Genomic DNA, 26,488 nt, shown 5'->3' on the forward strand with positions numbered 1-26,488 from the left:
GTGGTGCCTGTGAGTCAGTGTCTTGGTTAAAGACAAGTTGGGACACTAAGGTTTTGTTAAGGCAGTGCTGTGCACTCATGCCGACAGGCTTTATATCTCATTCACCTTTTGATGAGATGGGAGGTAGCTGCTCATAACAGGATTGTTTGTCCAGGAGCTTGAGGAGTGTCTCCTGTTCTCTCTGCTGCTCTGATCTCCACAAGAGCTCTCTGGCGGAGAGACAGGAATGTGTTACCAGTACGGAACAGCCCACCCCTCCTTCATGTAGCACGTTTTCTGTCTGGGATGAAGTACTAATGGGTGATGTGAGGTTGTTCAGCACAGGCAGTTATCATGCTGTATGGGTGCTGCTGTCCTGTGGCCATGTTCAACAAGCCTCGAGCAGTGAAATCTACGTGCAGGCACACACATACCTTAACATAATCAATTTTGCAGGCAGGTGCCAGGTGCCCTTTCCTTCCCAACTCTTGTTACATCTCTGTCCAGAGATGTCACCAAGGTCTTCAAAAGTCATGATAAGTCAGAGTACAAACCAGAACACAGAGTCAAAGACCTTGGTGATGGCACTTCCAAGAGCATGATATGGCTGCTGGGATTGCCACCTGCAAGTAGGTTTGACTCACTGCTTGCAAGCACTGGATTTGCAACTGGCTTCAATGCCATTTTGGCAGGAGATAGTGTTTGCAAGAAACAAGCTTTCCTTCTGTTTTGAAAGGTGGAGATACAGCTTGCTGTTGGCTATGGCGCACAATTTTTCTTCCTTCTCTCTACAGGGCTCCCCAATACTTTGTTCTGCAGTGCCATGGGGTAATAAATCAACAGGTTAACATTAAAGCCACCTTCTTTGGTTGTTGCTAACTGTTGCACGTATCAGCTAGTCTAGATGGTTATTTACTTCATTGCTCTTAGTTTTCAGTGATCCCAAAGGGCATGTTTCTATTTTCCTTGAAACCAATCCAACTAAACAAAAGTGGAGCAATGAAATAGGCAGAGGGAAACAAACATCACCTAAAATTGCATCAGTTCTCAGGCTATTGTTCCACATGTCCTGCTTTTCCCAGTTGTTTGCTGGATTAGTATTGCTTGTGGTTTAGAAGGAACTCCAGCTACCTAGCATTCTCTGCTGATGTTGCATGCTGCTGTACAGACAAATGTTGGGACTGAAGGAGTTTGCAGCCTCTCTGGTCATTGCTAACAGTGCTACTTTTATTTAACACAGAAGGATGATGAGGGGCTTAGGCTGAAGAGTAATCTTAGGAGAGGCTTTCTGGTGTCATGTGTGCTGCTGTGTGATTATCACGGTGCTCAGAAAAACAGGGTGTTTTACCTAGATGATGTTAAGGTGATAGCTGACTCCCTCCTCAGTGTCTTCCTAACAGAAATGACCCCATGCCTTCAAGCTAAATATTCAGATGGATCCTTATATCTGCCTACCTCTCCCTAATTAAGGTGGCTTCCTCCCTGACTTGTCTGGGGAAGGATCCTAGCAAAAACCAGCCAGGCGAGAAGGAGGACTAATAAGCCATATGTAGAGTTGGCCTTCACCCCCGGAAACACCTGCAGACACCAGGCACTGCAGAGTGGCATTCCTGCCATTGCATGGCTGCACGTAAATACATGGCTGGGCTCTCTGATCTACCACCCCATGGTGACACGCAAAGTCCTTCTCATTCCTTGAGGCTGGGAAAATGGTGCCAAAAATTCTGCCTTGTGGTATTGGTAGAGAGATCTTGACTCGTAGGGGTGGGCAGGAAGGCTGCTTTACTTCGTGATTTTCAGCATTTTGTATTAGCCCTCAGCAGAACTCCCCATAGCACTCCTGGCTGATGCTGCCTCCCAGCCGAAAGCATTCAGCCAAGAGGAGCCCAGTGTGACTTCTGCTTTGGTCAGATGCGATCTGTCAGGGACAGAGCAAGTAGAACAAGCTCCCGGTACTAGATACTTGCGTTGTGCAAAGGGTTTTGTAGTGTGCTGTGTTGGTCAGGCAGGTAGGAGATTTGGGTACTCATGGCAATTTTCTATATTTGCCTAATTAGTTTTTTATTTAAGTCACTGGGTCACTGAACAGGCACAGACTTGAGACTCCTTAGATTTGATTTAGGCTTTTTTTGGTATGTGAATGGAAGTTGTGTGGGTGACTGCAACTCTTCTAGAAAAACCTGAAAGGTCTTTTACTACAGATAGCGGCAACAGCCTCTGTGGGAGTCCAGTGGGACCATTATTTTTTACTGTCCTAAACTGAAACTGGGAGGCTGATAGTCAAGAGATATGCAAGGGTAGAGAAGATTTCTTATGGCACTCAGGTTGTGTGTTGCTTTTATTAGTAAGGTGGCATGATATTTGCTGAATTACGCATTTGCATAGTTAGCACCTTCAGTAAAGACTACTTCTGCTTTCCTTAATACTTCAAAGCCAGAAGTGAGATTGAAGTAATAAAATGATGTTGATAGAGGTTTAGTCACAAAGGCCTGCTGCAGCATTCAATCTATTACCAGGAGAATCATATTTGTTTCCCATGGGGCTGTCCATGAACTTTCAGAGGTTTCTTTGTAATAGCATTGTTATTGCATGACTTTGGTTAGAGGTTGAAGTGGGTAAACAGAGTGTAATGTGCATCTGAAGTGCCTGTAATGTGTCTTCAGATTCTGCACAGCTGGGCTTTAGTTCCTGGGTTTGGTCTGAACTTCCTTTTTGCTGAGATGCTTTTGAAGTGACAGGTTTAGAATTATGGCAGCTAGGATCCTAGGTATGGATTTGGGAGGCAAAGACTGAAACCCCTTTGAAAGTGGAATTGAAAAAACTTATTCAGTGTTATGTTAAATCTGGCCTTGCTGCAGTGTCAGTACTATACTAGGTGACAGAAGGTTGAAAATTTATGAGAATTCTATTACAGAAGACTACGAACCCTATTTAAAAAACATGAGGAGAATCACAAGCATGTCGTCAACATTGGACTGCGCTGGTGAAGGGCTGCACTGGCAATTTGGTTACTTTAAGATCTCGTGCCAGCTAATGGTTTGCCTGCATGCTGGGAAGCCAGCAGGGCCCATATCTACAATTAGCAACAGAGCTATTCCAACTGATACCAAATCACTGTGCCTTAAAGGCACCATCCTTATCTTGCTGTTAATTGTCTAGATAAAGGCACAGTAGTAAAGAAAACAAGAATTACTTTGTGCGCTTGTTACTGTGCAAGTAATATTAGCATCTGCTGCAGAAGCAGGACAGTATTAAAAATTTCTGGGTGCTTTCTTTTGTCTCCTAAAGCTCTTCAACCTGTTCTGTCAACACTGACTTCTGTTTTGAGCCAGCAAATAAAATTGAGAGTGTTAAGTAAACAATTATACTTTTCACACTCTCCTATTATCTCCTTTTTGTGTGCAACCTTGTCAGTAGAGCTTGCTAATACCAGCATTATGTTGCCGAAAATTTACGCTCAGTGTTAACTCCAATTTGCATTTATTTGCTGTTCTCCACTCTGACACAATTTCTGGATTTTTTTCTCAATGACTTCTAATCTCATTCTCAACAATTGCCTGATTTGTGGAAGATTGCACGTGATTTATTTAACCTACAGTCTGAGGCAGGGTGAGAACGGATAGAGACTCTTCACATTGAGCTAGGTGTTAGCAGTCCCCCCAGGAAATTTGTACCACTGTCATCCGGTGAAAAGTTAAACTTTCTTGGGGGACTTCCATGGGGCTGAGCTCTCATGGGACTGGTGATTATGAAATTGCCACAGTTGGAAAAAGCCCTGTCCGCTCCTTTATCCGACTTGGTGCTAAGGCTAGAGCGCCTAATTGGGATCTGACCTCTTGTATCTCTTAAGTTAATATTCAGCTTTGACAAGTTAATGTTCAGCTCTGGAGCCTTCTCTAGTAATAATACATTTTCATCTTCATTGTGCGTTATGAACACTACCTAATCTTTACAGCGCTCTTGAGAAAGTAACAATGGCTGCCAGGGAACTGGAGCCCTCATTCTGAAACACAGTAGGATGTGGCAGTTTTCAGTGTAATCAGCATGCAATAAAAGGTGATGGGTTTGAAATATTGTTGATGTTGATTCAAAGTTTTGGTGGTGATTTTTTTGTTTTTTAATCCATTAAAGTTCAGTTTTTGTAGGCAGCCTTTTTCATGCAAAACAGATGCTGTTTTATTCAAATATTTTTGGTTGCAAAATAAGTGAGTGTTAATGCCAGGATCCTGGCTATAATCAAACAACATATTCTACCACTTGTTCCTACAATTTGCAGCTTCAATATCCTGCAGCATTCTTCATGTCCACCCCTAGGGTTCTTTCTGGTGTTACCATGTTTTATCAGGTAGTGGTCATGTCTTGTTTCAGATGTACTTTTAGTTCAGGTTACATGCTTACATCATACTTTGCATATGCTTTTCTTTCCAAAATTCTGGAAAAATCCACTGAAATTGAATTAAACTGCAGAATTTAAAAAAAAACACATATTTTTACGTGTTAACTGAGATAGTTGAAACTACATATTGCTTATGCTGTGGCGTAAAATAGTCGTTTCATGAAAAATTGGTGTAGCTTTGAAAATTCAGTGGAATGCAGCTCACTTATTAGCTGAAGATGTCGCCTTTTTTTATGCTGACTGGGAGCACTAATCCCCTGTATGTGGAGATTTCAGTCTTACCTGTGACACACCCTCTGTAAATGGCCAGTTTGTTTCCTTGTCTAATTTAAGTTTTGTTCTAAGGATGTGCATTAAAGGTCTCTTTTAAGGGATTTTAAAGAAAGATCCTTTCCCGTGGCTTTTGTTGTTTCATTTTATTCTTTTCTATGATTTCTATTCTTCTTGCCTTTTCAGAGGCAAATACTACCTGCATTAGTCTTTAAATGCATTTTTGCTTGACACTGGCAGGTTTGCATGACTGTAGCCAGGCAGAACTTAATAAGTATGAACTATTACTATCTCAGAGGGTCCTTTCTCCGAGTAGTTTTTCTTCTATTTTAGCAATTGCATTTGAACTATAACAGGACCATATCTGAGGTTCACTGAGCACACACATATGCCAGAAGGGGATTTGCTGATGGGACAAAGACAGCTTACTGCAAATACCAATATCTCAAGTCTAAGTGCTTGTTCTGGCTTGTGCCAACTGCCTGCTTAGGAAAGCAGCAGCTGTTTTACACGGAACAAAATGCTACTTCAGAACAGTAGGGAAAAAAAGCCCAGAACCCACCAACAGCTTTACCACTTGAGACTAGATGTAAAGAACCACACATGGAAATGTGTTGTCCCAACAACTTTCCTTGTAGCGAAGGCACAGCTGTGTTACAATATGGTCAGCAGCTGTCGGTTATGCCTGCACACCTATACTACTACCCCCCTCTGTTCACATACTTGCCCACTACTCAGCAGGTGGGGGACGGTGTGCTGCAAAGCCAGAGGTCAGAAATCAACACAATGGAGTAGCCCTGTAAGACCCTAAGTTTATTCACCTACGTGGCCTCTTTCCTTCCTTTTTTTGTTTCCTCTTGCTGCTACCTGAAGAAAGTACAAAGAATTTTACCAATGCATCCATATAAATAACGAAGAAGACCACTCCAGTAGTGCACACTCAGTTTTCTTTAGGGTATTTGCACTGCCTTGGGATGCTGGTACAGAGGATCAGGTTTGTAAAGCAACAAGAGGCACTGATGTTTTCTGTGTCTATTAATAATGTTTCTGTCCTCTATGTAAAATGCAGTGGACACTGATATGGGTACAAGTACTCCAAGGTGTGTATTCAGCCAGCAAGTTATGTCACTACTGAATGGAAGAAATGGTTAGTATATTGACAGTCCAGAAGAACACCAACCAGAAGGATGAGCTCCTCAGACTGTTAAAGCAGGGACTTTTGGGAGCATCCGAATGTGAACAGCAGTATAACTGTCACACTCAGGGTACAAGAGATGTGATCTCTAGGCCAGACTGTGCATGACTTTGGGTAATCATATCTACTGAGCATCTGCTTTTCAGTGTTTCCCAAAGACTGGGAAAGTTTTTTAACTGTTCTGGAGTGGTGGTGTTCAACAGTGTGATTTATACTAGTGAAGGGGCTGAACAGTTGCAAAGGTTGCCCTAAACTCTTGGTTTGACCCTTTGTTCTGGAGGTGGCTTCTGCTGTTGTGTGTTAGATTAAGGGCATTAGACTTGGCACTAAATCCAGGAGTGAAAGGTCTTCCTGAATGTAGGGGAAGCAAGAGACACCATGATCTGCTGACTGCAGACTTGGTATCTAAAATAAGTCAGATGTGAAGTTCCCTGAATTTGTGCGAGTGAGAGGAGGGGAGCCATGGCAGGGTGAGGCTTCACACCCAGGGGAGGGGTGGGTTTTTCTCATTGGTCTTTGTGTGTAAGGCAGACCAAGTAAGTGCAGGAGTCAGGGTGCTTTGGTCCTGGTCATCTCTGCCTGCCATTTTGCTAGAGGTTCATCACTACCCATACCAGTGTCATGGGGGAAGCCTTTCGCACTGGGTAGCTGGTGCTCTGGTAGGTTTAGGGTAGCATGGTACTGCTGGGATGATTCTACCTGCTTGTCTGGGGGCTTGAAATGGTTCTGATATAGGTGTTTCCTGTTTGTGTTTGAGCCAGCAGTATACCAGATGCAAGCTCACATTGCCAGCTCATGAAGCGCCTTCTGTTAGTAATGGTCATTTGATTAAAATGTCCAGCCCTGCTTTTTTCTGTGACTTGAATTTCCACTGAATTTAAGGTCACTTGCTCAAGTACAAGGAAGTCTGGACAGGGTTTTCCATGGTCACAGCTCAAACTTTCAATTTCTGCTTAGCTCCATACTTTTTAATACGGTAATGTCATTCCTTGTATGCTTACACCAGTGTTTGCCATTAGAATAGGGGTATGTGGCTGGACGTGGCCATGGCATTTGTTTTCCAGTCTGTCTCCCAATTAATTCTTTCACTGTATTTTACTGTGTCTGAGTTGATGTTTTGACACATCTAAAATCTGTGTATTAGCTAGGGCATAATGTTCCTAGTGCAGGAAAATCCAGACTTAACAGCAAACACTTACTTTCTGCCTCTTCAAGAAGCACTTTTCTTTCTCTGAGCTGGGTTTGACCTTTACAGACCTTCTCCATAGCCTGAACCAGCCGTGAACGTGTTCTGTATACCACTCCTGGAAATAATTTGCTGCATTGATTAAGTATTGTGTCTGGTCATACCTGAGTTATGTCATCTTTGTGGCTAACAAGCCAATTTGAAGGCCGAGAATTTTGCAGTTTGTCCTTATTCTGTGAAAATTAGCAGGAGAATTTTCAACCAATTATAACTGCTATACAATTTGGAGCTCTGCTTGGCATTTGCTTCTTAAAGCAACACAGTGAAGATACTTAGGATGTTTTCTTTAAAAAGGCTTCATTTTTTGCACTGTTAGATTTTTTTTGTTTGTTTGTTGTTAGTTTTTTTTTTTTTTCCATTGGCAAGCTGCATTTCACAGTTGTCTGTACTGATAACAGAACGTGGCTTGCAGCCAGGGAAGACATGAGAATATCTCTGTTGTGGTGTTACACTGAGCCTAGGGAGGTGGTTGGGTGTGCCACTTCCTAGACTGAAGTTCTGCAGGCAGTGGGTGAGCAGGTGGGGGCTTTCATGTCGGTGCCTTGTGCCTTTGCTTTCTCATGCAGAGTTTGTTGTATGTGTCATACAGGACAGGGTCCTGATGGGATGTGGGAGTTAAAGAGGAGAGGTCTGAGACTTGTGTTTGCTGCTGACTTTCCAGGCAGGTTGGAGGTGGGATCTCAGCAAGTTTAAATGGGCTCTGCATCCTTGAAGCCAGCATATCCCAGAGAAACCTAACCAAGGACTGCTCTCCTGTGTGTGTACCACTATAAAGTGTCAGCTGTGCCTTCTACCAGAGTGGCTGTGCTGGCCACTGTCTTTTAAAGCTCTTCCAAGTAAAAATGGTGGCTTGTAGAGGAATGGAGATGGTTCCGGTGTTTGCAGTCCCAAGATGAGAGGGAAGGCCTGAGTCAGCCATTTCTCTTTCTCCCAGGAGAGATCCTAGCTGCTGGGGATGGATAGCAGGCTGCCTCCCTCTACTCACATCGATATTTGCCATGGCAGATACATGAAGATGATGATCTCTGGTTAAATGGGTGTTCTTATCTAATGTCTGCAGAGGCAGGCAGAGAGCAAAGAGCTTTAGCCTAACATAAAAACAGCTCAGGCCATGGCTGCAGAAGGAACAGCACTTAAGACTATGAGCAAATTAGGCTTGTATTTTCACACTAGCAGATCCTGCACAACATGCCTGCTGAGCTGTTTGATTTCTTGTCAGCAAACCTAGGTAGGGCTGTCCAACTTCTTCAGTTTCAGCTCCTGCCAGTTTCAGTAGGGATACAGGCAGCTTTCAGAGCTGCTCTCACCACACAGGAGGAGGGAATACATACAGGGGAAGACTGCCCTACAGGAAAAGGAAAATAAAAGCATAGTAATTGCTCTTAAAAAAACAAACAAAAAAGCCACAAACAAACAACCCCAAAACCCAACACCTCCCCCCCCCAAAAAAAAATCATGTTTTCTAGATGTGTTGGCCAAAGTTAGGAATATAATGAAGGCAGATGAAAATTTGCTGTCTTGCCCTTGTTCAGTACTGTCCTATCTGAAAGGTTTGCTTTTCACATTGCAGGTCAGGGTCATTGGCTCAGTAGGGTACAATGCTGTAACAGGACAAGATCTTCTGCTCTTAGTCTCAGCTTCCTGTGGCCAGCAGGGCCAGGGCAGTGATCATCCCCCTGCACTCAGAGCTGGTGAGGCTGCACCTCAAATCCTGTGCTCAGTTCTGGGCCTCTCACTACAAGAGAGACATTGAGGTGCTGGAGTGGGTCCACAGAAGGGCACCAAAGCTGGTGAAGGGTCTGGAGCACAAGTGTGATGGGGAATGGCTTAGGGAACTGGAGGTGTTGAGTCTGGAGAAGGGAAGGCTCAGGGGGGACCTTATTGTTCTCTGCAACTGCCTGAAAGGAGGTTGTAGCGAGGTAGGGGTCAGTTTCTTCTCCCGAGGGCCAAGCGATAGGACAAGAGGTAACGGCCTCAAGGTGCACCAGGGGAGGTTGAGATTGGATTTAGGAACAATTTCTTCACAGAGAGGGTGCTCAGGCATTGGAACAGGCTGCCCAGGGAAGTGGTCGAATCACCATCCCTGGATGTGTTCAAAAATCATGTAAATAAGGCCCTCAGTGACATGGTCTAGCGGTGGTCTTGGCAGTCCTGGGATAAAGGGTTGGATTTGATGATCTTGAAGGTCTCTTTCCAATCAAGCTGATCCTGTGATTCTGTTCTGTGAATTGGCCCGTTCATTTGCTTTTGTCTTGCAAAAACTCCTGTTACAGGGAATATGACCAGTGAACTAGTGATGCCCAGGATGAAGCATGCCTGTATGACTATGGAGCATCTTGACCTTGTCCTCCAGTCATGCCTGGGTGCTGTGGAGTGGTGTTGCAGTCTTGAGAGCCAGATGTGCAATCAGACTGGTGCAAGTTACTGTTCTCATGTGGGAGCCTGTGTCAGAAGTGCTGCACACCCAGCTTCCCTGCTGCATAAGCATGGTTTTACCTGAGTGGGGAACTGAAGTGATGAATGTGAACTCTTTGTGCAGGGAGAAGAAGATGCCTTGTTTGGTCATTTGCCACTCTTCCCTACTTCAGTCTTTCTGTTAACTGGTGGAGCCCTCTGACTCTATTGTGTTAGAAACCCACTTGTCTATCTTGCCTGCTTCAGGCACTTGTGGAAACCTGTTCACTCTAAAGAACGAAGCTAAAGCTTCTCATGCCCTGTCCTGTTACTATTTCAGCTTGCTGTGATGCCTTAATGCTGCTGTTATGAAAATGGCTGGGTTGCCCTATAAGGAGTCTCTGTGATGAGAAATAAAAGTTCATAATAAATTTAACACCAGCTTCTCTTTCGCCTTGATGCTTGCCTGTGAGGAATACAGGCTTAGCCAAAGGCTAGTAAATCCTCCAACTACAGTGGATATACAGAAAAGAACATAATTGTTTTCTGCCTTGCATGTTCCATCAAGAGGGAGTGAAAGACAAATAGTCATGTTTGTAGACAGGACAGAATGCCCTGCTTTCCTCTTAGCTGCTGAATTAACTTATGGCATGAATCCCCTTCTCCCCCTTCTTTCACCCAGTTCCTTGTAGGAACTTACGGCATGTGAAGCTAGTCAGTAAACAATAGATTTGGCTTTACATTGTTTTCACTGAGCTTGTTAGCTTTAAACTGGCTGAAAATTTGATTTATTGTAGACTGTGGGTACAAACCCTTTGGGCAGAAACCCCACGAATTGAAGTCAGACCTGGTGAGCTCTGTAGTCTACGGTAGACTGAGATATGTTGAAATGCCACTGGTATGCCTTTAATTTTTAGTGTTCAGGATATGAAAACTGTAGCCACAATTTCCGTGGGGTTTTGTCTTTCTAACCTATTGTTTAATTTTAAAAGACACCGCACCATTAAGTTTCTGGAGGAAGGTATGAGCCCTCCGTGCTTCTAAGTGAAGCGAGAAAGAATAGAAGTTTGATGGGAACAGTCTTGCTCTGTAAATTGTCCTTAGAGGCTTTTTTTGTCCCACTTGTCTGTGGATCTTCCCAGTGCTGCTGGAAATGGGTTACTGCTTACTGTGAGACCTGTCGTGCTCTCACTTTAGGGAGAACAGAAAATTAAAACTGGTTCCTGGCTGTGGTTTCCTTTGCTTTTTCCTGCATTGAGCCACAGTTTGAGCTTGTGAAAGTAACTGGGGATGTGTTTCTAGACTGAGCATACTAAAAAATCTCTGGCTGTGGAGAATATTCAGATTGTGGACAGTTTCTTCACTGCACAATCAATGCTTCAGTTCTTATCTGCATGGAATGGAGACCCCCACATAGCGCTGACTTGGTATTTTTTTTAATGAGCAATTTTTGTTTTACTGTTTGATTTAACCAGTAATGTAGCAAGCATGGAGGTTCTGTTTTTCTTTTAATTCTTGTGGATGTCTTCAGTAGGTTTTATATTTTATTATTGTCACAACGGTTTGATTCTCAAGCAGGGAATGACCGACCTAAGTCTGTGTTCAGGCATGAAGGTGCTGGAAAAGTTGAGATGTCAGGAAAATGTAAATCTTACAAAGACTTAATGTTGATCCTGTAGGAGATGTTCTGCTGTCTGAAGGTTGTGTCTGGTTTCCATGCCCAGAATTCCGCTCCCAAGGTGGGTTTGAACTGTGTGGAAACTGACAAATGTGCCTTTCATGAAGTCAGTGTCCATGAAATTATGCCATGTGTGATTGTCTAATCCTGACCTGTGACTTGAGAGAGGAAGGTGGGTTTGTGGTTAAGGCACAAGACCTCCAGCTCTGGGAGCTCTCTGTTGTGCTAGAGACTTCCTTATGTGACCATAGGGAGGATCTTTCTCCCCTGCCCCATATGGGAAGTGGACTTCTCTGCTTGTTTCATGGGGTGGGACCTATCTCCTGCTTTGTTGTGCACAGTGCCTGAACTGGAGCTCAGTAGAACAAAAGCATTTCAGACCCTGCTGGGACTGCTGGCATTGAGGGTTATTTGCCTGGCTTATAAGCAAAGCCTCTGATTATGATCTCTGCTGTTGGTCTTGTGAGATTGCATCTGTAAAAGTAGTCTACCGTAAGGAGAAGCTACCTCTGTGTTTCTCCTGCAGATGTTCATCCCATTGACTGTCTCTGAGCATGACTGCTCAGTTTGACTTCATCTTCATTTCCGCATTTGTACCTGGGGTTTGTCTTTGTTCCTGGGACCTGAGGTTTCACGTGGTGGTGGGGGAACCTGCGGGACTGCAGCTGCCCTGGTTTTCTCTTGAAGATGAAGGGGAGAGGGAAGGAAAGGCTGCATGTCCTAGTCAGCAAAAGTAAATCTCTCTGGTGCGCTGTCTGGATACTGCAACTGCATTGTTCTGTGCTAGCTGGCTTGCAATAGTTTGTGCTCTTGGTCAGCTTCAAGTGTGACAGAAGTTGCACGAGTTAAATTACATTTGAGCTGACATAGTTTGCCTCACATTTTTCGAGTAACTTGATATTGTGTCTGAGCTGTTACAGCAGGAAAATATTGCAGTAGTAGGCCTATCGTTGTAAAATGTGTTTTTCCATTCCAGAAGTTTGCATTATTAGGTAAGCTTGATATTAGCCTTCAAGACTTGCCTGTTTCTTTTGTTTTCTATTTTTGGAGGACTTCTTTTAACTAGTGCTCTTGTATTTCCTTATGCCCTAGCGGCAAGCACTCTTGGAGGAAAATGGCTGCTTTCAAGAGGAAACCTCTATTAATTCTTGTCTTTTTGAAGTGTCTAGGGCAGGAATTTAGGCTGATTGCAGTGTTTGGTGCTTTTCTGTGGTTTCATGTGCAAGTCATTATGCATGACTCCATCATTAAGAGGGATTGCACAAGACACTGAGCCACAAGTGCTGGAAGTAGAACCAGATGGGGTAACAAATGCATGGTGAGAAAGGCTGGCTATTTGCTTAGAGCACTGCAGTGGGACTGTGGTGTCGGGATTCATCCCTTGGTCTCACAGAAATTCCATGCGTATTCTTGAGCAGTTATGACCGGCGAGCAAGGGTTTGTGACCAGCCAGCTGGAAGCCAAGCATTGTCCCACAGGGAGTTTTGGTGACTTTATGTTCTGTTCCCTTTGTGTTTTCACCCAAATGATGATGAAAACTCCTTTGGACATTTGCAGGAGTTGCCTTGGAAGGCAGCTTCGATTTTCAGCAAACTCTGTTGCAGAGCAGGTATGAAAATGCTCAGCATGACAAGAAGGCAGGTGAGAAATGCTCTGCTAATGCTGGGCTGGTTAATTGCAGCCCTGGAAGATGACAGGTTCTTTATTACTCCCCATCGTGATTACACAGGTCAGCAGGAATCCCGGTGTAGCTCAGGTTGCTTTCCTGCAATTACTGACAGAGTATGTTCCCAACCAAGAAAATTCTGCTTCCGTACGGCAATAATACCCCAAACCAAACCCTCAAACAAAAAAAATCCTAGGCAAACCCAGAAGCAAAGCAGCAATGAAGAAAGAGAAAAGCAGGAGAACTACTGTTAGGTTATGTTTTGAAAAAGATGTGTGGCCCTTTAAGAGGAGCTTGAAAAATATTTTAAAAGGGAACAGATTACATGAAAAAGCTTGCAAACATCTGATCTCTGCATGCCAGTGTGCCTGCAGCCAGCCACCCCTTTGTCCATCTAAGTTTCTGAACTGTTGATGATCTCACCCAAAAATAAACAAGCTGCAGAAGTGTTTAGGGAGTTCAGTGCATTTAGGAAGTAACCAAGGAATCAGGGTGGGGGTGATTTTTCCTCCAGTTGCAGTGAAGCAGGGTGCTTCAGCCTCCGCTGGAAAGAAAAGGGCGTTTCTATGTTACTGCAGGAGCTGTCTCTTTTTCTCAGCCTTTATCCCAGTGGATAATGGTCCATTTTGGGGTGCAGTGGGGCATTTGCATGGTGTGGTCAGAAACAGTGTACTGCTGAGTGGTCCTGCTGTGGGAGGAGAGAGGAGGGCGAGGGAGGAACTTTCGTCCCGAAGTAACCTCCGTGTTGCCTTAGCAGAGGAGGGCGATTTACTTTTTCGTGTGGAACAGAAAGGCAAGAGGGAATTTGTAACTGGAGATGTGGATGAGGGAGCAATGACCGTCAGTAACCCCGTGTGCTTCGTGCGCAAGAGCGGAGCGCGTGGCTTCCTCCCATCGATGGCTGCTCTGCCAAGCGCAGCCCGGGAAGCAGAAGTGGCACCCGCACCCCTGCCAGCACCCCTGCTCCTCCAGCACCTCTCACACGAGGGTTGGGCTTTCTGGAGGCTGTCACCCGCTGAGCTAAGCCAAGGCCATGGAAATGGGGGAAAACACGGATGTTCTGTTACAGCTGTTCCCTATAGGAAGGGGAAGGTGCAAACGCCTGGGGCTCCCTTGCATTATTTCCCTTTAGGGCTCATTGTTTTCTACTGTTTGCTGAGGGCTGCGGCATCCTCCCGTCCTAGAGTAGGAAGAGCAGTGTGACACCGAGCTGGCTGAACTTGTCTGGGCCTGGATATCTTCACCCTTATAAACTTGCTCTCTCAGCTCCTCCTGGCATAGCTGTTTTCCTTATTGTAAAGACAGAATTCTCCCTAACCCAAAACAGTGTGAAGGTCAGTTGCCTAAGATCCACGCTTATAATTTCCAGATGGTTCTCCTCTGCTGTGACAGAGGTACAAACTCGTTTCAAAGGCAAGAGCTGAAACACCAGTGGCTTCAGAAGGTGAAGCTTTTGAAAAATAAAATGTAATTTAAAAAGCATTTGCAGAAACTTTCCCAACCCATTGTTTTCTAGACCTGTGTGCAATTCTGTATCACATCCGTGTGTCTGCATATGTCAGACTTCGAAATTTATGGTAGAGTATATCTACTATTAATAAAACACAGGCTAGTAGACCCCTCAGTGGTCCATGCACCAGCTCAGTCCCATGTTTGGTAACAACAGAGGGATTTAAGTGAAGCTGAATCTTTGTGCAGTGATAATGCTGGAGTAGGTTTCACCCAAGATTAGGGAAGCAGCTCAGTGTGCCTTGTTCCTTCTGCATATGTATGTACAAACTGAGCTGAAGTAATGATGTTAAAGGAGTTGCTTTTAAAGGTTCTTTTGTTCTTTTTAATTGAGATCAGACATCATGGATTGACATCTCTGAAAGCTTCCAAGTTTCTGAGCAATTTGCCAGCAGCTCCTCTTTTCCCTTTGTACTATGGTTTGTGTAGTTCCCCCTCCCCATTTGTCAGCTTTCTTTTCCTCTCACATGAGTTTCCTTTCAGCATTGCCCTGACTAAGAATGTTGCTTGTTTTATTGCTTTCCAGACTTGAAACTTCGGGATTTCCTGATTGACAACGAGACGTTCTCAGACTTCCTCCATCGCAATGTGTCCATGCCATCATCTGCAGTGGAGGTGCTACTGAATGCAGATGTCAACCTCCAGCAGGTAAAGAGCATTTTCAACTACTACTATGTTGGTCTGTTGTTTCATCCACAGTGTAGGACCTCTCTGTGCTAGGTGTTCTACAAGCACAGAGGAAAATTTAATCCCACCTTCTCTCTTCCCTCTTTAATTTAATGTCTTATGTGGTTATAAGCTTTAAAAGGATGCTGAGACCCATGTGTAGAAGAATGCATTTGAATATTATGTAGTACAAGTGAGTACTGATTGCAAATGAAACTCCTGAGTGCTCTCATGACAGCCTTCATAAAGATAGGCAGCGGAGATCCTGTCTTGGGATGGCTGTCTGCCATTGTCAAGCTTGGAACACGTGTTCCAAAAACCTGTAGTTTTCTTAAGGCAGTGCAAAAGGTGATGTGCAAAAGGAGGAGGAAATCCATTCTGCTACCCAACTCCAGACTAGATCTTCTCTTTAAAGTGGAGTTGACAAATAGTTCTTTCAGACTTCATGAAGTTACAGATGCTGCTCCCTTTGCACATGTTGTCTCATTCTTCAGTGAAATCTATCAAGCCATCTGGCTTAATGTAGTTTGTTAATTAATCCTAAAAGTTAAAAGATATGTTCTACTGAAATGTTGAAGACACCAAGGTTTCAGATGACTTGAAAAGGTTGCAGAGAATTGGCTTGTGTGACTGGGTGTTTTAGTTTAAGGGAGTAGGCAGGGTCCTTGTTCTAGGTCATGCTATGGACCTCACTGTGTTTGGAAAGAGGAGCTTTTCTCCAAAAGAGCTTAAAATCTGAGTAAATAAGGTGGGCAGACACAGGGGATGGTAGAAGGATTGTTCATGTTCACTTTTTTGAGTCATCACCAAAGCACTGGGAGACACTGGTGGTTTTTTTATGTCCACCCAAGGAAGCTGCTTTAGACTCATCTCAGGTCTCCTGAGTATCATTCTAGAGCCATAGGAATACCCCTTAGCTGGCTACAAAAGCAGTAGTATCTCTGCTGGCAAAAAACCTCACCCAAACTGTTTCAAAAGGCCAGCTTTTTTGATACGAGAACTATCTATCTCATTTATTCAGCTGAGTTTGCAGCATGGAAACATCCTATTTTTGGCATATGGATGCAGACTAAAGTTAAAGGTTTGCACAAGTATTGCATTATAAATCTCTTCTCCTGTTGGTTCCATCTGCTTGTTTTCTGAATATAGTGCATTTTTCCCCCCTGAACTGTTGATGCCCTTTTGTTTCTGAAAAATGAGAAAATTTTCAGGCTTTTCAGGAATTGTGAACTCCTCTGAGATGCAGATCAATCCTGTTTAGTTCTATGATGAAAAAAAAGATAATTTTTTTTCCCTTTTTCACTGGTACATTATCTGCCCTGAAACACTGCAAAATGTTTCTCTCAGCAGTGAGTAAAGAGATAATTCAGAGGAAGGGAGAAGGTGATCCCGATTCAGAACAGCACAGAAAATGTGGCGGGCAGATACATCTACAGAGTTTGGACGTAGGTCTTTTGCCCTTCACATACATTTGCCAGACGTGTGTTTGGTCACAAGCCTTGTTTTGTTTCTGTGGCTCAGTTCCCAGAAGACTGAAAGTTAGGCAATGTCTGTACCCTTGGTTGGAGGAAATGGCTGTTGTAAAGAACAGAATCATTGCTGTTCTGTGCAGGTTTGTAGAGAAGTGGAGACAGACCCGCCTCCCCCCAGGACTTCTCCCCTGTATACCCATCAGGGAAACATGTCTTTTCTTGGAATTGAGTTGTGCATGGGTCAGGGCTGCACAGCCTGTAGGGAAGAATGCCCTCTTACTTTTATCTGGAAATGTTATGACTGGTTAGTTTTTTCTAGGAGATAACCAGTTTTGTTCTGTGGTTCTTACACAAAGGAAAACTTACATGATTTCTCCACTTTCCCAGGTCCTCTTATCCGGTTCCCAAATGCGGCTGCGAGATCTCTGTAATAGATCAGCACTGTCTGAATTTCTTACAGTCCAAAATCAGACGGTGGCCATGGACTCCGAAGCCTACATTTGCACCTTGCCAAAGGAAAAACTCCATGCAGCCGAACAAGCCTTCCGTGCTAACCTGAATCCTCTGAAGCCCCTTCAGGTGAGTCCATGTGTCCCACCTGTGAGGAGCTATTGTTGACACAGTGACATTTTCCAGAGCTTTCAGTCTAGGAATTCCTCCATGCATTTCCAGAGTGAACTGTTCATTGCCAGTGAGAAAGAAGATTGTCTTTATCACTGGAGCGTGAACAACATTGCTTCTTCCTGTCATTCCTACCCTTCCTGTTGCAGTATAGTACTTGCAGAGCATAAATATATGTGGTCTGCAGTTCAGTTTGTCAAGAAACATTTATGCTGAGTAGCAACAAACAGCCTCTTGGCTGTGCCTGTTTTTAGGTCAGATGTTGTGTCTTGGTTGGAATGGGCCCTCTGCCCTTATGGTGGGTCCACTGACTGCAGATTTTTTTAGCCACAGTCTTTTAGTATATTCAATTCATAAAATGAAGGCTGAAGTTCTAAAGTCCAGTTTCAAAGATTGACTGATTGAATGGGTTTTGGAGCAATAATTCATTGAACTTCATGAAAATACGTTATTTAGGGGTGACTGGAGCAGATTCAGCTGTTTATCTAGGCAGCCCCAGTGATGCTTTGTTATATGTCTGCAATATGTGGTAAAATACAAAAGTTTGAGGAAGTTAGTGCTGGAAATATCGGCAGAGAAGAAGGGACCACAGAACCCACTCTGTTACCCTCTAAAACAAACACTCTGTTGTCTGCTGTGGGAGAAATAAACACTTCGGCTCTGTGAGTTTCCAGATTTGATGAGCCTTTCAGGACAGAAAGTCATGTACCACATGCTTGGCTTTGTCCCTAGTCAAAGAGGGTCATTATCAAATACTGGAATCATATTACTCTTCTGTGCAGTACATAGTGGTCAGTTACTTCTCTCCACAGCTCATCTTCTGTCTTCCACGTGTCCTCCATCTGTATTTTTTCTTTGCTGCTGGAAAAGCAAGATAATCATAAGCGTTCAGAGATGAGGTAACAGCGCTAAAATTGTCCCCATAACAAAGATGGGCTGATTGAAAAGGAATGTTTATAAGCAGTTTGTTGTGTTCAGTTAGATGCACACATTTACTTTAAATCATTCAGAGATGCCAGAATTCTGGGGTGTGAAGAGATGAAAATAGCCACAACTAAAATTGTACAACTCAGTAGTGGTCTTCTGGGCTCTCTGGAAGCTCAGTCTGGCTTTTTTCATTTGTGGCAAACCCTACAACTCAGATGACAGAAGCAGGTATTGAGTGTATCTGTGTTTATATCTATATTGTTTGTTGGTGAAAGAAGACAGCAGCCACCCAGTGCCACTTGGCAACAGCAAAGTAGACCTTATGTGCAAATCTAGGGGCCTTCTGAGAAGCTGGCGCTTGATTTTGGGCTCAGAGGGGAAAAAAGGCTGAGTCTAGAAGCCAGCAGTTCTAAACCTGCTGTGTTTTGTACACCTTGTAAAGGTTCACAGTCCTCCTCAGAAAAATGTCACCGGCTACCCTCTAGTTAAGGTTCTGTAATGCATGAGTGAGTGAAATAAAACCTAACTGGCTTCAGTGTAGCTAGGCAAAATGCATAAATTAAATCTAGGATCGTGACCAACACATTTGTAACTTAGTGTTTTGAAAAGCTAAGAAGTGCCTTGACCTGCAGTAACATCTTTCAACAAAGAGGGAACTTTTTGTTCATGAACAAAGGAGGCTTTTGACATAGTTCGTTGTTAAAGGCACTATGGGTCAAATCTTGGACATGCACACTGAAGATAGCATGTACCATATCTACTACAGAACCTGTAAACCAGTGCCAACAATTTGCCCAGGAATTTCATCTTAATTTGTTTGCTTAATCCCCTTGATACACTTCACAGTATGGCATATTTTGGTGAGTGAAAGTAAGGACCAAATCAAATCCAGGTGTACAGCAATTCAGAGGCTTTTTTTTTTTGCTCATGTAATAGGATCTGGACTCCACTGGCTGCAGCATTCTGTGGTTTATGAAGAGGCAGCACCTTAATATGATTAGGTCAGTACAATTAGGGTGACAAGGACTTGCAACTGTATGCAGTAACTGTGTAAATTCAGCATCAAAGGCTTAACTAGTAATACAGGAGGTTTTGCCACTGGGACAGTAGAGCAGCTGTAATTTCTTGAACTATCTTAATCTAGAAGACTCAGGCCAGTATCCACCTGCTTGTTCCTGCCCCTGTGCATTCCCATTTGTTGTCCCCTCTGCAAGACGACGCAGAACATTACATCATGGAATTGATCTGGATTAGAAGTGACTTGACCTGATTGTCTGCTAACACAAACATTTGTGCTGAAACAGTAAGGGAAGGATAAGGGACGATTGAGCCCAGTGGTCAACACACGTGTGTGTGTGTGTGTGTGTGTGAGCTGAGACCCTGATGTCAGTATCAGCTTCTGCTAGCGTGTGCGTTTGCAGCCTGAGGGAAGCTGTTAAGTGTTCTAGGTAATTTACAACAAAACAGTAATTATTAGCAAATTACAGATGGAGCACAGTTTGAAAAAGGAAATTAAAATGTATTCATGGTGAAATACACGAACTTTAAATGTCACAGCACTGTTGAGGATGCTTTCTTTTCAAAAGAAAGGCAAAAAAAAAAAAAACACTTTTCTTTACATACCTGTTCATCAATTCTATCAGAAACAGCTTGAGTGTTACCCAAAGTGCCATAGAACAGTTAATACAAAGAAAGACTTCTGATTAAAATTTTCTACAGGGATTTCTAGCTCTGCCACCAATTCTGTCTGACTTCAGTTTGGTTGTGTAGGATGAGAAAACAAAGCCAAGCACATAGAGACATGATAGGGTGTTTAAAGTGTGTTTCCTTATTCCTTTTTATGTAAGAGCATATTTGGGACAGGCTGTTTAGATAAAAATCCAGCAGAATATCCAGGAGTGATCACAGGGCACCAATGCAGAGGATCAGCTTTTCTTACTGACTGAGTATTCACTGCACTAGAAGCAACAAGTGTCTAGAAAAGTTGAATTTGCTTTTCCAAGACCCAGAACAACCTTCATCCATTCTCTGAAGCTTTTTGGCCAAGAATGAGTACGGCGGGGCATAGGACATCTTGTACAGGACCCCTGTGGACACATCTTCTTGAGATGTACCTTGCATCAGGTGTACTCAGTGAGACTGTGAGGCAGGAGAAGCTGGTTTGAGAGCAACAGTGAAACAGTACCTCTGATTGCATGCAGACTAGTTTCCTTCTCACATTCTTCCTTTGCTAGGCCAGCAGTTGTTCCATGGAAGAACTACACAGTTTGCAAAAGGTTACAGGCACCTATGGTTAGCAAAAGAAGTGGCAATAACTCAGAATTGTGCCACTGAATTGGTGGTGTGATGGGTGGGGACTGTCTCGTATCATAATAAGACCTGTCTGTGGAACAGCTTTGCCTCTACAAAATTATTTGTGGGGAAGGTTAAATAACAAAGACAGTTCAAATTGGTCCTGTGGGATTTCATCTCTGCAGTGCTGCCTAATAAGGCCTTTGCCGCACTCACTTCCAGTGGTGTGGGTCTAAAGTAAGTCATAAATGTGTTGTGGCTTGTGTACTATACTATAATGGTCCTAGAAGGAGTGTGGATGAGCTCATGAAAATCTGATTTTTTTTTATTCCTTTGTAATACGGGTGGTATTTTGTGATATGGTTAGCATGAACTAAGCACTGAATAATAAACGCATTCCAGCTGAAAAACAGCTTTAGAAAAGGTCTCTTAATGTAAATATGCTGCAACTGAACTTGTGGCTTTCCTTGCTTTTTTGAGTGTTTTCAGTCAAGCAGAATGATGTCATGCTTTTAAGCAGCTGTACTTCAGGACTTCGACTCCCAGGAAACAAAAGCAGAAGCTTTAAAGCACATGATTTTTTCTGCAAAGTCCAGTGTAAAGTTTCTGCTGAGATCAGTACAAAGTTGTGATAATTCTTTCAAAGCAAACATGGCACAGTGTTCTTGTTAAGCAAAAACAGCCTTATTATGCAGACATTGGCTGAATTTTATTGTGACCTCTCAACACTTGAAACACATGCATGTTAAAGAAACAGAATTGTCCATCCCTTCTAGCAGGAGCTGACAGGTGGACTTATTCAAGGCTCCTCTTGATTGTGCAGTCAACTCTAGACGTCTGAAGTATTTGTCTCTGTTTTGAGTCTTGCAGCATGCATGTACAGAGTACACTCTCTGCAATCTGTAGCTCAGGAGATTATGATGCCAGCCACTAACACAGTAATTGTATGGGGCACCTCTGTTCAAAACCTGCTAGAGCTTTGTCTTTCCACAGTGTGACTGGAAAGGGCAGATGATGGGGGGGTTTGCAGCATTACACTGGAAAATTAGTCAGTCTCCATCCATATCCCACTCCCTCAATGTGGTCCCATACCCAACCCGCTGATGTAGCGCAGACACCTACTAAAGACACTCTCACAGTGGGACCAAGATGGAGCTGCCTGGAATATGGAGGACTCTTGTGAATGTAATGAACTACTTTACTTGATAAGCCACTGCAAAGTTATTTTCTAGGGAAATTCATAACATGTTCATCTGTTCAAAGAAGATTGGCCACTTGTGACTGATTTTTGTCATTGTCTCTAGAGATATGATTTGAGAGGCTCCTTGAGTGGGCTTTAGGGTGCAAAGGGTGGTGGTAACGAGAGCAGAATTCCCTCCAGAGCAATGGGATCATTGCAAGTTCTGATGAGAAGTGAACTTGGAGCACTGTGAATTTGTTAGGGAAGAAAGATCAGGGTGGTGGGATGTGAAAGGACAGGTGGGTTCTCCTCACAATTCAGTGTAAGGTTTGCAAGGGCTGTGAATCACCTAAGACTTGTACAGTGGCCCAGACCGAAGTCCTGTTCAGCTGAGCATCCTCTGAGTGCTAGTGCAGCAGTCTTGCATAATGAGACATGTAAAAGAATCCAGCCATGGGCCAAGCATATAATAGCATTTTCTCAACGTCTTATTCTTCAGCAGTTTGCAACTCAGACTTACTCAGCTATTGCTATGATCTTGGTGTTTAATAGCACCTGGTAAGATCCTTCATCTTTAATGAGTTCTTTTAAGCCTTTCTCAAACCCACATTAACTTTCAGTACCTTCAGCATTGCACAGTGTCTACTGAATGTCTCCCATTTTGACCAAGTTCTGTGTGCAGCAAGTTCTTTGGTTTGTTTTAAACTGTGCTTTTCACTGGAAGCCTTCTAGTACTGTATGATGAGGCACAGTGAGTAATCTTCCCCTGTTCCCATTCCACATCCCACTTGTAATTCCACAGACCTCTGTCATAACCTCTGTTTGTCCTTGCAGGTTCCATTGGAAGAACAGTAGTTTGTTGTTCTTCCTTCAGAAGCCATTCTTATCCTACATCGTACTTGTGACCTCTTTCTGTACTAGTGTTCCTTCAGAAACGGAGCACCCAAAATTGCACATAGTACTTCAGAACCGGGATTGCACTGTCAATTTATATTGATGTTGAGCTGTCTTATCATTGTAATTCTAAGATGTATCTTTCTGAGTGGCAGTACCACCTGATGGTACTTTGATGACCAGCCACTGATGGCTGGTCAGAGCCATCAAAGGGTATCTTAAGGTAGAACTGTCTTCTTCCTATGTACTGTACTTTGCAGCGCTGAATTTCGTGTAATATATGAAATAATTTATAGCAGTGTGCTAGCATGAGGCATTTCATTAATCCTTTGCAATTGGCTTTCAACTTTTCACTGTTCTGAGCCAATCAGCCATCAGAAAAATCTTTCTCATCCACTGTTCCTGAATCACCTCCAAATACAGTGAACAACACAAATCTGTATAGAGCTTGATGAGGTATATGGAGGTGTACGAACACATCCTACTGTTAGGCTTGAATCTAGGAGTTTCTACCTCATCATGTTGCTGAAGTGTAGCTTTCATGTTTTCTGACTATATTTCTTTAAATATGTCTTGAAGGTCTTAACCTGTGAGGAGTTTGAATTGCTTTTCTTTTGGCCCTAATGATGTGTCTTTATTTATCTGAATTATAAGGACTGTGTTTAGTAGAAATCCACAGAGGTCAAAAAAACACTCCCTGAATTTGCAGCTGTCTTTGGAGCAGGACTAACTCTGTGCTCCGAAAAGGTAGCTGGGTCTTAACACCCCAAGCAGATCAGTGGAGCAGTGCCTGTTTACACCATCTGGCACTGATCAGGTCTTACCACCCTCCAGCAAATCAACTGGAATAAGTGAAAGCCTCCAGATTTTGCTTCCACAAATTACCCCAGGAAAGATGTGAAAATTGAAAGTTTCAGCCCAAAAGATGTGTGCTAAAATGAAGGGCCTTGGCTGTTCCTCTGTGTGTCACAATGCTCTAACTTTAGCATGCTTTCAGATGCTGCAATGTGTAGCTGATAATGTGAAATCTTAGGAAATTATGTTAATCTTTATTCCCTTGAGACATGGGTTGTGTCCAAATATTTCCCATGAAAGATAATCAGGTGTGTGAAAAGACAGGGAAAAGAACCCCACAAACCAAAACCCAGGCCCAACAGTTACGTGTAGAGCAACTGGAAACAGTGAGTTCCATCTTCAGTGTGACTCTCTGCTAGAGCAAGTATTTTGTTGAAAAACGTGCCTTTGACTTTCGGAAACACTGTCAGTCTTGCTCTTGTGGTGATCGCGAGTGTCAGCTGTTTCATGGAAGCTGGTTGTTTTAAAATACATCCTTAGTTTAGATAAAAACCATCCAGGCCGGATGGGAGGACTTGAGTGATGAAGATGATGAACACAGCAGCAGGCATCCTCTGTATCTGAGCTGGTTATTTGTTGAGGCCCACTAAAAGCCTGTGTCTACCAACTGGCCTTTTCCTCCCTTCTGTAGACTTTGCGTTCACTTTTTAGCACTGGCCTGCAGGATTTCAGTCTGTCCACATGCTGTCCTCTAGCCTGAGCTTGTTTTGTGACCTGGAATTCAAGCCATCCTTCGCACTGTAAGTGTACGTGCATGTATTTACCATTATATTGGGATGATTCTGGTTATACCGTCTGTGTACGTAAACCTGTGAGGAAGGAAAGGGGTGTCCCCACTACGTGGTGGGGTGCTGAAGGCCACAGTATTGTAAGCTCAGGGTTGCACAGAAAGCCATCTCTGTCTTTCCCATCAAGCACTTTGCTGTGTAAATGATCCTTACTACTCTTCTTTACAGGAATGCTTACAAGAGTTTAATTTCTTTGTGCCCTGCAGTAACTTCTAGTTTCCTTTTCTCTCTTTCTGCAGAGACTTTCTTTCAATTCATCATTGTGGGACCTGTCAGAAACAGTGGAAGCTCTGAGAGAAAGCCTTCGGAAGCTTGTTAAAGAGGTAAGCAGTGACTTCATGTCAGGTGAACATATCACCTTGGTTGCTGTCTTAACCTGAAAATCGAGTACAACCATCAGTCTCCTTGGTGCAACTCAAAAGTCAAATCCCTTGTTTGTTTTGGAGCTCTCCCCATCCTGCAGCCATTCTCTGTGTCAGTAGAGGCAGCATGCACTTTGCCAACCCCCTGGCACTTACCCTCACAGATGCCATAGGAGTTTATCAGATGTGTGGCTAAAGATTTGGGTCCTCACCGGAGAAGCAGAAATTAATACGTTTTCTGTGGGTTTTGGCTTCTCAGCAGCAGCACAGCTGTTAGGCTTGCAATACATGTGCTGTCTAGCAGTGCCTTGCAAACTGCATGTGAGGTTTGCATCCTTTCTATTTTTTCACTCAGTTGCCAGCCGTGTCCCTAACCCTAACCCGAGTACCTTGGTTGTAGGTACTGCTTTTTTGGATGTGGTGACGGCACGGCATACAGAAGGGATGTTAATGGCTGTTCTAATCTAAATTAGTAGCTATGGGCTACTGTTTGCTCTTTGTCTGACTAGCTTTTTAGGGCAGAGATTGTTTTCCAGTCTTTGGGGCACTCAGTGCAATGGTATCATGACCCGGCTGAGACAAAAGCATCATAGCGATTTACAGAGGCAAAGTGACATTATAGAGACTGTAAGCGTTTGTTTTTGCAGGTGAAAGGATGGATTCAGAAGCAGCCCTGAGTGCCTAGCGTGAATTAGCAGTCCAAAACTGGAGGGGGGGGGGGGCCCCCCCCCCCGCTTTGAGCCAGCAATTTATCTTAGTTGCTTTTTGGCTGGCTCTGACTTTCAAGTGCTACTACCAGGCAAAAACATTTTCTCCCTTGAAGCAGAAATCGCAGCCATCTAAACTAAATAATGCTGCCGCCGCCGCCGCCTCCTCCTCCCCTTCTCCCGTCTTCCGCGTTCGCAGCGGAGGAAGGGAGCCGAGCGCGATGAACGGCAGTAACCCCTGGGAGCGAGCACCAGAGCGGGTCACTTCAGGTTAACCTACGCTCCACTCCCACGGAGGGGCAGCTGCCGGGAGCCAGCTCCGTGCCAGCCAACGGTTCCTGGCACGCATCCCTCCCCAGCCCCACAGCCTGCCGCCGGGTCCCATTTACAGTGAAACTAAGACGATTCCAGGATCAGCTTCGGTTAAGACCGTGGCAGGGCTCTCGCTGCTAGCAGGGAGGCTGCCGTTCGGAGTTTGATTACAGCTGTTTCCCGTTGCGTCACTTCAGCTCGCCTTTTTTTCTCGTCTAGGATAAAAATAATTGAAACCATGTGATACTCAGTTTGCTGATGTGGCCGAAAGCGTCGCAGGGTAACGTGCCTTTTGCTTGGCAGCTGTTTTGGGTAGGGCTACCTTTTATTCTGCCCTATTGCTGTGCAAACAAAGGCAGCTATTTTCCTCTCTATACCGCGTGAGCGGCTCCAGATGGCTTGACCGAAAGTTACTTATTGTCTGGCAGGCCGATTTCTGCGTGAAAAGGAGGGACTTGCTCCCTTGTTGCAAAGGGCAGCAGCTTGAGGGGGTGGAGAGAACTATTGTTTGTGCCATGTCTGGGAGCCTTTCTAGCAAGGAATTTTAATTAGAGAATGGTTTGAACAAAATGCTTGTCTCTGAGTACTGGGATTGATTTGATCAGTGTCCCTGGGCTCTTTAAATCAACCTAAGAGAGCAATTTAAGTGGTGAGAGCAAGGGCAAGTATTAAGAAACCGTAGAAAGCCAGGTCTGATGTTGGAGAGAAACAGCTCAGTAACCCTTCAAACATGAGATACTTGCTTCCAGTATCTCTGCATGTCAGTCGGAAAGCTGGTGCCAAAGATGAAACAAAGCTCTCTGCTCAAACTGTTTTTAAATCATGTGCAAAAAATGTATTTGATAATGCAGTGCCTCTGCAAGTATCATCTGCAAGATGATTAATACCTCATACTTTAATGGGAATTAGCTACACTTCCTATTTGTGTGCCTTTGCTCATGCTAGGGAGATTATGGTACTTCAGCTAAAGCAGTTGACTTTCTGCTGTGGAAAATTTTACCTGAGGTACCAGAAACTCCTCAAGGCCTCCCTTTGAATGGAACCCTCAAAACTGTCACATCTGAAATGCAGCCTTGGCC

General features: G+C 43.8%; 1 protein-coding gene across 3 annotated transcripts in view; it reads left to right on the top strand.

Moving 5' to 3' along the window:
* ABCA1 (ATP binding cassette subfamily A member 1) overlaps positions 1-26,488 on the top strand; it is a 93,468-nt gene that overhangs the window by 29,138 nt on the left and 37,842 nt on the right. For all 3 annotated transcript variants that reach the window (XM_061364959.1, XM_061364958.1, XM_061364960.1), the window contains exons 6-8: positions 14,860-14,981; positions 16,859-17,050; positions 24,268-24,351. In XM_061364959.1, coding sequence (XP_061220943.1) covers positions 14,860-14,981; positions 16,859-17,050; positions 24,268-24,351 — 398 coding nt within the window. The remainder of the gene's footprint in view (positions 1-14,859; positions 14,982-16,858; positions 17,051-24,267; positions 24,352-26,488) is intronic.

This window comes from Neopsephotus bourkii, unplaced genomic scaffold (assembly GCF_033783945.1).
Source record: "Neopsephotus bourkii isolate Nb327-2 ecotype Australia unplaced genomic scaffold, CSIRO-AGI_Nbou_v1 NB_1258, whole genome shotgun sequence".
NCBI classification, from domain to species: Eukaryota; Metazoa; Chordata; class Aves; order Psittaciformes; family Psittacidae; genus Neopsephotus; species Neopsephotus bourkii.